Source organism: Ictalurus punctatus, chromosome 23 (assembly GCF_001660625.3).
Source record: "Ictalurus punctatus breed USDA103 chromosome 23, Coco_2.0, whole genome shotgun sequence".
NCBI classification, from domain to species: Eukaryota; Metazoa; Chordata; class Actinopteri; order Siluriformes; family Ictaluridae; genus Ictalurus; species Ictalurus punctatus.
In genome coordinates this window covers 16,126,180-16,137,163 of record NC_030438.2, presented here as the reverse complement: position 1 = coordinate 16,137,163, position 10,984 = coordinate 16,126,180, and the positions used below count along the sequence as shown (strand labels likewise).

The 10,984-nt window shown below is 37.9% G+C and overlaps 1 protein-coding gene across 2 annotated transcripts; it reads right to left on the bottom strand.

Annotated features, from left to right (window-relative positions):
* Positions 1-281: 281 nt before the first annotated feature.
* Positions 282-10,729, bottom strand: zdhhc11 (zinc finger DHHC-type containing 11). Of its 2 annotated transcripts, none has more exons than XM_017453499.3 (12): positions 10,623-10,729; positions 10,378-10,518; positions 7,084-7,305; positions 5,591-5,769; positions 4,746-4,847; positions 4,544-4,668; positions 3,531-3,686; positions 2,500-2,615; positions 2,014-2,054; positions 1,555-1,612; positions 1,399-1,471; positions 282-916 (listed from the first exon to the last, which is right to left on the bottom strand). In XM_017453499.3, exons 2-12 carry the CDS (start codon positions 10,384-10,386, stop codon positions 759-761), a joined length of 1,239 nt encoding a protein of 412 aa, XP_017308988.1. In that variant the 5' UTR covers positions 10,387-10,518; positions 10,623-10,729; the 3' UTR covers positions 282-758. The 2 variants fall into 2 exon arrangements, with proteins under 2 accessions (XP_017308988.1, XP_017308989.1); XM_017453500.3 differs by having other exon boundaries at positions 10,608-10,689.
* Between the last annotated feature and the right edge of the window lie 255 nt (positions 10,730-10,984).

Here is a 10,984-nt window from a genome sequence, read left to right as displayed (position 1 = left end):
TGTGCCCCATGCTCCCTGGGATAGCGGTATAGAAAATGGATGGATGCATTAATTGGCAGCAGCCTGTTGCACAGTCCATTTGGCAACTAACCCAAAGTGCATGCTGGGATTTCACTGTGTTTTCCGGCATGGATAAAAACGGCAAAACACCTATAATAGTGCACTATGTAGTAAATACAGTTTCAGTTTCAGTTATGTCTCAGGCACTCATGGGAGGATGTTCTGGTGGAAAAACATCATCCTATGTAGTCTTAGAGAGTAAAGTTCACACTGTATGTTTTAAAAATGAAAGTGCATTTTATTAGTACAGTAGAGAAACAAGGACTGAGTATTCCTGCAAGGAACAGCCTATGATACAAAAGCTTCAAGATCTGTAAACACAGAAATGATTACTCAACAGCTCCATCATGTGGTCAGGAACAAAATGCAGGGTCAAGGATTTTTAAAATACTTTTTAACATTGATCAATCACAGGTCTAAACAGTAATGTGCAAACAAACAAACAAGAACTATATATATATATATATACTGAAGATGAACAAACACATGCAAGAAAGTATGCATAGTAACCCGAAATAAAAACAGGGACGAGTTTTCACATTCTGTGCTTGTAAAAAAAAAAAAAAAAGTATGCATGTAAAATTGCAGTCAGTAAAACAGTGTATTCTGTATGTGCATTTTCAGCATGTTTCCACACAATGGCTGAATATATTTGCAGCAGTGTAGCTCTCCAGCAGCTTGCGAGCAGTTCGGTGTCACTACTGTGGCTCAGTGTACTGTATGTGCTGCTGATGAACCTCAGTGGGGTCTACGATGGAGGTGCCGAGAGGACTCTGAGCAACAGGGTCTTCACTTTGTTCAGTCGATGGTCTCTCCATCTGTCTCATACTCACCCTCCAACCCACTGGAGCTGCACCTGAAACAAACAGACCAGGAGCAATGATACATTAGAGTGAAGTTTTAGGAAAGTTTTGGTTTTAGTTGTTGTGCAGCAGTTAATACTGAACACCTCACTTAATTCATAATTCATCATTTCAACCCCTTTCCTTCCTGTTGCAGGATAGTTACAGGATTGTTACAGCAGCTCAGGGCATCGTGTGTTAGAGTATTTAGTTTCCTCTGACTCAGTAATGTTTGTTTTTCGATTTTTAACCCAAAAAATATTACGCACTGTGGCTGCAAATGTTTAGTTCAGCGGTTAAGGTTCAAAGGAACAATTGCTCAGCACTGCCTAGCTTGAATTCTGCCTAATTTGTTTAGTATAATTCATCATTCATAAATCAATAAATTGTACAAATCAGGGGATGTTATATATATATATATATATATATATATATATATATATATATATATATATATATATATATATATATATATATATAAAGAATGAAATACTACCTGGTATCACTTGCATTGCTGATTTTGAACCATAGTTCGGACAGTTCTCTAAATCAGCCGACTGAGGTTTCATCTGCAGCGAGAATAAGTTTCAGCAACACATCTGTATAGAATAATGCTGATAGAAAAGTGCTCATCTTAATGATCTTAATGAACCTTAGAACAGATGGTTCTTGAGACAGTTGACTGTCCTCTGTTTTGGTACTTGGAGGTACTAAAAAAGGGAAAAACATATTAAAGGAGTATTTCAGAAAACATCATTAGACAACTGGAAGAAAAAAAAAATGCCTTTGCACTTTAATCCAAATGATATGAATATACAATTCTACATGCACCAGAATTTAATATATTTTTCTGCATACTGCATCACAATCGGATCTTATAGTTTTTGATGCAATTACTCTCGTCGGTTGTATTAATTATTATACTGTTTTTAATAAGCCTGTTTCTTAAAAACACGTGGCCACATATCAGCAGTGACCATTTTCACATTTTAACCAGTCACGTTAATTCACCCAAAAGGGATTTAATCATAAAACGTATGATTTAGGGTGACTTATCTATTAGCTAAAACCCTTAGCCTATATGTTTTCTCAAGTATAATCTGTAGTTTACCTTGATTTGCCTGACGATGGTGCATTACACCTAAGAGACATCTTGAAAGGTCCATGGTTATGAGAGTAGAAAAGTTAATGTCATTAGCATTATGGTACAGGACAGGGCCACAATACCGTAGACTGTAATATGATTCACAGAAGAAGAAGAAAAACTGAATCTGGTCATAAGGTAGTAAAACAACAGTTTAATTTGGCGTATTTATCTTTGAAGAATGGAACAACAGGCTTAGGTTCTGTAGTGGACACGTAAGTGTAGTAGTGTTTGTAAATCGGAGCGCTATCCAATTCCCTCCATCACTGATTTCCATTCCCATCAAGATTGTTTGAGATAAATATGAAAGGTACTATATTTTCTACAGTTGCGTTGATATAAAATAGAAAGAGATGACCAGGAGCAATGGGATACAACCAGAGGGTTAAAATGTGACACTGTATTAAGGTGAGCTACCAGAGCCTGAAGGTTGAGAGTGATGGATGATGTTACCTGAGATGCAGCTCCATTAGAGGAGGACGGCTGTGTGGCTCCTTCCTCCTGCTGCCTGGAGCTCTGCAACTGCCGCTGGTTCATTATGTACTCATATGTGCTCATGCCTTTATATACTACAGAAAAAGAGAGAGAGAGAGAGAGAGAAAGAGAGAGAGAGGAAGGACAGTGATCAGTATAAAGTTTCTGACCTTTTCTATTCATTGTCCTCAGTTGTTTTTGCATGCAGATTAAGAGAACGTATTTCTGGAGGTTACAGTCCAAATTCAGTCCAAAGACTTTATTATAAACATCATCTTGAAAAACAAATCCTAGAAGAATCCTAGTCATTGCCAGTCATAAGAAAAATCCAGGTTCTGGTTACTGATTATTTCACAGCAGTTCTGGTTACTGATTATTTCACAGCAGTTCTGGTTACTGATTATTTGTTTTACTTGAACAGGTCGGATCTATTTGGAGCAGCAGTAGAGGAAACACAATAAACGAGCACGTTGGAAAAAAGGAACAAAATTGACAAAACAAGATGTAGACCTGCACTAAGGACCGTACAAGTGCATAGGGTATAGATGCAGAAATCAATGAGGGGTAACGGGGAACTTGATGAAGAAAAGCGAGAAAAGTTACGTTTTTACCAGCCAGTAAACGATGAGCTAATATGGAAAGTGGAAAGCAGAAAGAGTCAGATGGGGTGCAGAGAATGCGGAGCCTAAGGGGTCAGACACTGAGGTTTCTTATAGGAAAATAAGTGCTAATGTTCCTGGTACACAAATATGTCAAAAGAATCGGAATCATGCATTAAAACATTTGCTGCCAAATTATTTTGACTAGTATGATTAGTAAGTCCAGTGTATATTATTACATGTCTTTGAACTTATTATAGACACGGTATATGTTAAGTATATAAGTCAGTATAAGTTTCCTTTGGCAAAAATAACAACCTAACTGACTCAATACTGTAGATTCTTACCTTATTTAACTAAATGACTGGGTGAGCCTATCTTTCTGAAAACTCCCGAGACGTGTGTACTCACACAGGAATATGTGGAAGATCAGTAAGTGGCACAGCAGTAGTAATGAGGCGAGTGCGATGATGACAGTGATAACAGCCAACAGGAGGAGACTGGTAGAACTGGTCTGTATTGGTGCTACGGGCAGGAACACTAACCAGGTCGTGCTTCCATTAACAGCTGTGTAGAGAAATTACAGAGTAACACGTAATCTCTAACACTTAATTACAGAGTAATCGCTTAACATTAATTTCATAATTAATAACACATGAAAATGGTCATTCTGATCATAATAAGTGCTGTTTTGCATTGCATTTTGGGTGCAATCCTTTTTTCTTTTCTTTTTTTCTTCATCTGTCACCTGTTGCTATTTCCATCATCATCAATGAATACACTGTATTGACATCTCCCGAGACTCCGTCTTAGCGCACATGGAATAACTAACATGACTTCTCTGCGGTTCATTCAGCCTCTTTGTGCCCGAGCGTCCATTTTGGCGTAGTATGTATATGTGTGCTAACTGCATCTTCTAGCTCATGATGAAAGGAAGGAGAAATCACAGAATGGCTGCTAATAACGCTCTAGTACTGAAAATGGTAGGCAAGTTGTATTTTTGGTCTCACTAATTAAAGTTTTTATAATACTCATATTATTTATACTTGCTGAATGGCAATGTTGATGTAACGTTTGCACATAAAATCTCACTGAAGTCAAACAGGAAAATCCACCAAACTTAATCGGATCTTGCTAAGAAGGTTTAATAAGCCGGTCCCTACGGTTGGGTGTTAATCAGTGAACGAGAGCAGCTCATTTTAAACCAGAAGAGATAAGTGTGCTGCTTGTGTATGTTAATATGACAAAGATTTTTTTTTCATTTTTAAAACCGTTACCAGAGACTTTATGGTTGTTAAACTGAACTCTGAATCTACTGGCTTCCATTTTGTACTTTGCTCTTATTTGGGATGCAACACCAAGTTGCATATAAGGTATGATGGACTGATCAAAACACGGGTTTAAAGGGTGGCCCAAGTTTTCACCTTGAAAAGCTGCTGCTGTTCGAAGAATTGCAGGATTCACAAAGTGTTCGACGAAGACGAACGAGATGACCAGGATGAGGAGGAACACTCCGCAAACAGCCGAAAGTACGGTCATGAAAAACAGCCTGGGGACAGAAAACACAGGCTCTGTAGGAAACACTGCTAACTAAATTTTACAATGATTTCTGCTCTGGATATTTACCAGTAGTTCCTCCTTCCTACACAGTTGTTGAGCCATTTGCAGTGGTGGTCAAAATCTGCAATGCATTTGTTGCAGGTGCCGCAGTGTTTCACTTTAGGCCCCCTGCAGAGAGACAGCAAACAAGCTGACTCAGACAGGATGCTGGGTTTCTATTTGTTGTAGCAACAGGTACAATCAAAACAGCAATACAGCATACAATGCTCCCACAGTGAGGAGATAACTAATACCTTACAATCACATTAAAGTTGCTGTATTCTAAAACCACAGATTGAAAATGAAACTGTATAACATACTTTCTTTATAATCAGCTGTAATTGTTCTTCTGTACTTCTGTAAACTTAACACTGCATCCAATATAGATGCAATAAAATAGATAAATGATAGGTCTTTATGATTTGTCAAAAATGTTATGGATTTGTAGGAATTAGTGGTGTGTGTTTGTGTGTGCATGGTGCTCTGAACATGCTCCCACTATGTCACTGATATCTGTGGCTGATAGCAAATATAGACGCTTTTTTAAATTATTATTATTACAAGAAAATTATTTTTTTTTTTTTACCTGGGATATTTTTCCCTGTATAAATAAATACGAGGCACAGTGTGTCTATGAAAATATACTATAGTGCAGCAAGGCTACAATACAGTACATATCAGTCAACAAAAATGTGCCTCTTACTGTTTTTCAAGGTTAAAGGGTTGTTAAAAATTTCCATTTGGTCTTAACTATAGCCTATATATATATATATACATACATACACACACACACAGTCCTGCAAACTAGTAATTCATTAATAAAACAAATACAGTAACATAATAGACCATGACTGGCCTTATACTGTACATACACATCGACATCACACAGGTTACAGTGCTGATTGTGTATGACATGTGGTTGTTTCTTCCTGTCGAACACAGGCACAGGGCTGGAGTAATCCTTCTTCACACGCACAGCATAGTCGGCCGGGTCCATGGTCACCGCTGCCAGATGAGTCAACAAGTGCAGGATGAAGGCTGTACCAATTACCTGGTTAGAACTATGTTGAGGTTTTATACTACATCTAGACAAAGGTAAACTGATCAACTGAGTGACAGCAAGTCATAGTTTGTGAACTGAAAGCGGGTTTTGTGTGAATTCAGAGAGTGCCAGACATGCAGAGGGTCAATTCAAGACGTTTTAGACATTGTGGATTGTGACACAACCTTCTTCATTCCTTATATACTGTAAATGAACCATCACTATCTGGGTCATGTGACTGAATCAACTCAGTGTATTTTCCAATTCAAGTTTGCCAAACTACATATATTTGGACTATTACTCATAACTGTGTTTGTTGTGGGGAGAAGATTGAGACAGCCTATTGTGTATAACTAAATTCAGAATTTCACCAATTATAGTTAATTGATATAAGGTAATACAGTCCCCTCTGAAACTACTGGAACCGCAAAGCCAATTCATTTGTTTGTTGTCAGGTAAAGCTCGGGTAGTTCTCATCAACTTAAGGCTACATTCTGCTTCTGAGGAAGGCTCCAAGCGGTACAGACTGGAGATTGCTGAGGATGGTGCCACTTGAAGTACCATGGGTATAGTTTTGGACATTTTTGCTGTGCTCGCTGAGACTACGGTTGCTGCTATGGCCTTAGGACTGCAATTACCACATACAGTTTTGCACTCAGCTCTCCTTTAGTAAACAGTAGACCAGTTCAACAAAACAGATTTCATATAAAAATTATAATGAACTTTCCTTTACTTTCAAACTATCCGTTGTTACCCAGATGAGGATGACCCTTTTGAGTACCCTTTTGAGTCTGGTTCCTCTCAAGGTTTCTTCGTCATATCACCTTAGGGAGTTTTTCCTCGACAGCGTCGCCACCGGCTCGCTCAATAGGGTGAAATTCACACACATAAAATCTCTATCCTATGTTTATATGTTTCTGTAAAGCTGCTTTGGGACAATGTCCAAAGCAGCTTTAAAAAGCGCTATACAAATAAAATTGAAATGAACTGAATGTGTTATGTTCTATGTCATTTAACATATAAATACCAGGAAATAAAAGCTGAAATTCTGAAACTCTCTTCCCATATTCATCTTTTGATCTCAATCCAAATGTCTTTAGTGTACACCAAAAAAAAAAAAATGAATTGGCCTTGACATTCGAGTAGTTTCAGTGGCGGTTGTACTGGAAACCAAATTTGAACGTGTACAGTAGACGGTCAGTTTATTGGCACGCCTGAAACCTGACATTAACTCAGTCATTGTACTCCTCTACTCCACTGAAACCCATTTCCTTTAATAACCGTAGGCTATAGCAAAAGTGCATCAAAACCTGAGCAGGATACTCCATATGAAATGTACTTCCATGGTTGAGGCAGGAGTGGGATATAAATTCCAAAGCCTACAATGCCCATGAAGCTGTAGATGAGCCACGCCACTGGCTGGAGAACATGCAGTGGTAAGGACCATCCGTTCACTCTAGAGTGAATTGGCGCTGTGATGAGTTCGATGCGGCTTCCTACATGCGTCGGCACTGTGCGTCTGAAACGCCGCTCGAAACAGCTGACCTGGAATACAGTGAATGAGCTTTACATGGCTCTCATGGCTATCTGACGCCCAGTCTTTGAAATGTTAATTGCATTTTTTAAACATTATTATTCATATTGAACTTTTCTTCATTCTTTAAATATGAGGTTATTATTTTTTTTATTACCATTTAATCTAAGAAAGCTCAATCTGGGAGCCAGCCCAGTATTTTTGTTCTAACATGCCAAAAGAGTATGCATACATGATGTATTTATTTAAATAGTTGCATGTAGTATTGACGCATATTTGCCATACGCGGTTTCAATGTAGTACAATGTGACTGTCAGTCTGAATCTGAATGAAAAATAGTGCTGTGTATGGATTAGTGTGATGCCACACTTCTTTCACTGGGACTGAGAGACTCAGACGCCATGCCTCCTTTAGTAGACCTGACTAGCACATAGGCCTCGTCTCCTTCACTGATCCTGACAGGTACACAAGCCAAGGCACTATTAGTAAATTAAAACACCTCCCTCTAAGGTACTGACCTGCACATACAGTGAAACCGGTGAGCACTGAACCTTACAGGTACAAAGACCACATCTCCTTTACCGAAGGTGAGATGCACCAAGGCCACATTTACCTCACTGAGCCTCACAGACACAGAGACCACATCTCCTTCACGGAGGGTGAGATACATCAAGGTCACACCTCCTTCAATGGGAATGACAGGCACACAGATCACACTGTCTTCACTGGCACTAATAGGCACACAGTCCATGCCTGCTTTAGGAGGACTGACAAGCACAGATGCCATTCCTCTTTCACTGGGAATTATGAGCACAGAGGCCAAGCCTCTTTCCTTGGGACTCACGGCCATGCTTTATTCTTTGGAAAGTGCTAAAAAAAGACTCATTTGATAACCAAACACTAAAGCCATGTGATATCGTAATTGACCACCTCAGAGATGCCCAAATCCATTCAGTCATCATCGCTAAACAGTTGCTCTGACTCAGTGCGTATTCGTACAGTCTGCAGTATGCGGTTTGAACGCTCTAATACAGGATGTTTCTGTCCTAGAGAGCTAATCTTCAACTCAGTCTCATTTGCCAGTGAAATGAGCTATATACGAAAGTTTTATCTTCTCTGAAGCTACAAGTCTAAATGCTAATGCACTGTTTACCCAGGAAAATTTTACTGTTAGACAAACGAAGAATGTCCTTGTCAGAAACATGTCCTTCACAGCTTCATGATATAGCTGATTGTGTTTATGTACACATGCCTAGGAGTATAACAGGTTACTACCTCATCCATGAGTGCTTTCACTTTATGAACTTGATTTTCTACGCAGAACAAAATTTCAACCCAGGTTTGTTGTACAAGTCAACTAAGCAACCTGATTAAAGAGAGACTTGTTTAACTGTTGGGAGGAGCTCTTTGTGCCAGTCGATGTGGAAAATGAGCAAAGTAATTGGGTTGCCTAGCAAATATAACCACAAATCTCCTGGCATGTAGTACGCTCCTGCTGAGTCGGGCCGGTGTTTAGTCCACCATGTACCTCTATCAGTCTTTTACCTGTATTACTCTTATGTTTTCTATGTGCTTAGTCTTCCTTTGACTTCTATACATCTTTTTAGTTGTGTTTAACTTGCATTAAAACTGTATCACCTGCCTTTATATTTTATCTGTAGTAAAATTAGACCTAATATTATTTTAATACTATTTCATCTTCATTTAGCATACCTTTTACTTTGATTAATCTTCTGCCTATGTTTGGTCTACGTCCAAGCTATATCAGCCCACGTAAAGTCTCTTTCTCTTTGTTTAGTCCATCTTTTACCTGTGTTTTTCCTGCATAATTTGGTCTACCATTTATCTGTATTGATCCGTATTCATTTTTTACTTCTATTAGTCTACCTGTTGTAACCTAGGTTAGTTTAAAAACAAAACATTTCCCCTGTAGTCCTCTTCTTGTGTGTGTTTTGACCCTCCATGTGCATCATTTTGCCTGCATTATTCTTTTACCCATGTTTCGCTTATCTTCTGCTGTGTTCGACCAACTTCCGACCTGCAAGAGTCTACCTTCTGCCTTTATCGCATGAATTACATTCATGCCTGTGTTTAGTCTATCTTTTCATTTATCTCTTACTGCCTATATTAGTGTTTTAGCTGTGTGTAGTCCGCTTTTTACTTTTGTAATATTTTTACCTGTCATTTGGCACTTTTACCTGTAGTAACTGACATTTATCAACATTGTACGTTTCTTACCTTTGTTAAAGTTACTGTTTCGTTTGTATTAGTGTTGTACTTGTATTTAACGTCCATTTCACCTGTGTTTGTCTTCCAGCTGTACAATTTTTTATTTTTTATTTTTAAACCTGAGGCGTTTAGTCCAACTGTACCACATGCAAATGAGGCCCTGAATCCTAGCAACGGTTTACAGCGCGTGAACTAACTTTATGGAAATATAAATATGAGCAAACAGGCTATAACTTCATCATTCAACTAGAGCTCTTTTTTATCTACAAATGCATTTATCACCATTATTCTTTAGTTGATATATATATATATATATATATATATATATATATATATATATATATATATATATATATATATATATGTATTATTGTTTTATTTTTTGAGATAACGTTTATCACTGGAATACAGTTGGCTTGTAGTTGGACGTTCGATATTCGTGGATATGCTGAAATTAAGGGACCGTCTCTAAAGTTACATACAACATTGTTAAACACGTTTCTAACTTCAATAGCATTTGAAGAGAATGATGTACAGTCACACAACCAACTGTACAATGTTCAGACACCTATTGTTAAACATCAGAAATCTAAAAGGTGTGTCATACTACTTTAGGGTTGGTTATATGACTGTAAGTCATTCCCCTCAAATGCTATTGAAGTTAGAAACGTGTATAACAATGTCGTATGTAACTTTAGAGACGGTCCCTTAATTTCCACATATCCGCGAATATCGAACGTCCAACGACAAGCCAACTTTATTCCAGTAAGTTTATCACATGTTTACAGTTGGATATACTGTAAATAAGCACCAAAATGCCCTATAAAGTTACACAGAAAAAATGTTTTACTTACGTTCGTCATTTTATAATTTTCTTAGCATTTCATATGAAATAATTCGTGGATATATCCTATATCCTAGAAAACTTTAGCGGTTCCATAGTCTTCAGTTGGATAAAGTCCCATTCACAGTATTATCCAGAGTTGGGTTATTAACTAAAAAAAATAAAAGCAGAAATGTTCAGTTTAGTCCAGATCCGCTCAAGAATGAACATTGTACACAAAGAACACCTTTAAATGCTCACAATAACTTCCCATACGTGTTGCAAGTAGAGTTGAAGAAGTTACACAGGTTTCAGCCTCCTCAGGTGAAACAGTGTCGCCTGGATACTAGTGATGTGTCGTTTGAACGAGTCGACTCTTTTTGGTGAACGTTGAGAGTCGAGTCCCGCGTGAGAGATTTTTAAATTTTCGTTTGCTGCAACACTGCGCTAAACATTAATTCAAGTAGCTTGAATTTTAAAATAATCATAATAATTACCTCGCTAAATACAGCCGAATTTTCAGCAAATGCAAGAGGCACAATAACATTAATGAATTGGTGTTCGTGAAGGCACACACGACTCATTGCTGTTTTAAAACGTATTTTTTTTTTAAACAAAACAATGCGAAATAATGACAT

What these genes read in the sequence shown, in the direction of transcription:
- zdhhc11 (XM_017453499.3), bottom strand. An exon ending in CCATCGTCAGGCAAATCAAG is followed by an intron (nt 1,613 to 2,013) that starts GTAAACTACAGA and finishes TCCCTTTTTTAG; the next exon opens with TACCTCCAAGTACCAAAACA. An exon ending in AGCAATGCAAGTGATACCAG is followed by an intron (nt 917 to 1,398) that starts GTAGTATTTCAT and finishes TGTTTGTTTCAG; the next exon opens with GTGCAGCTCCAGTGGGTTGG.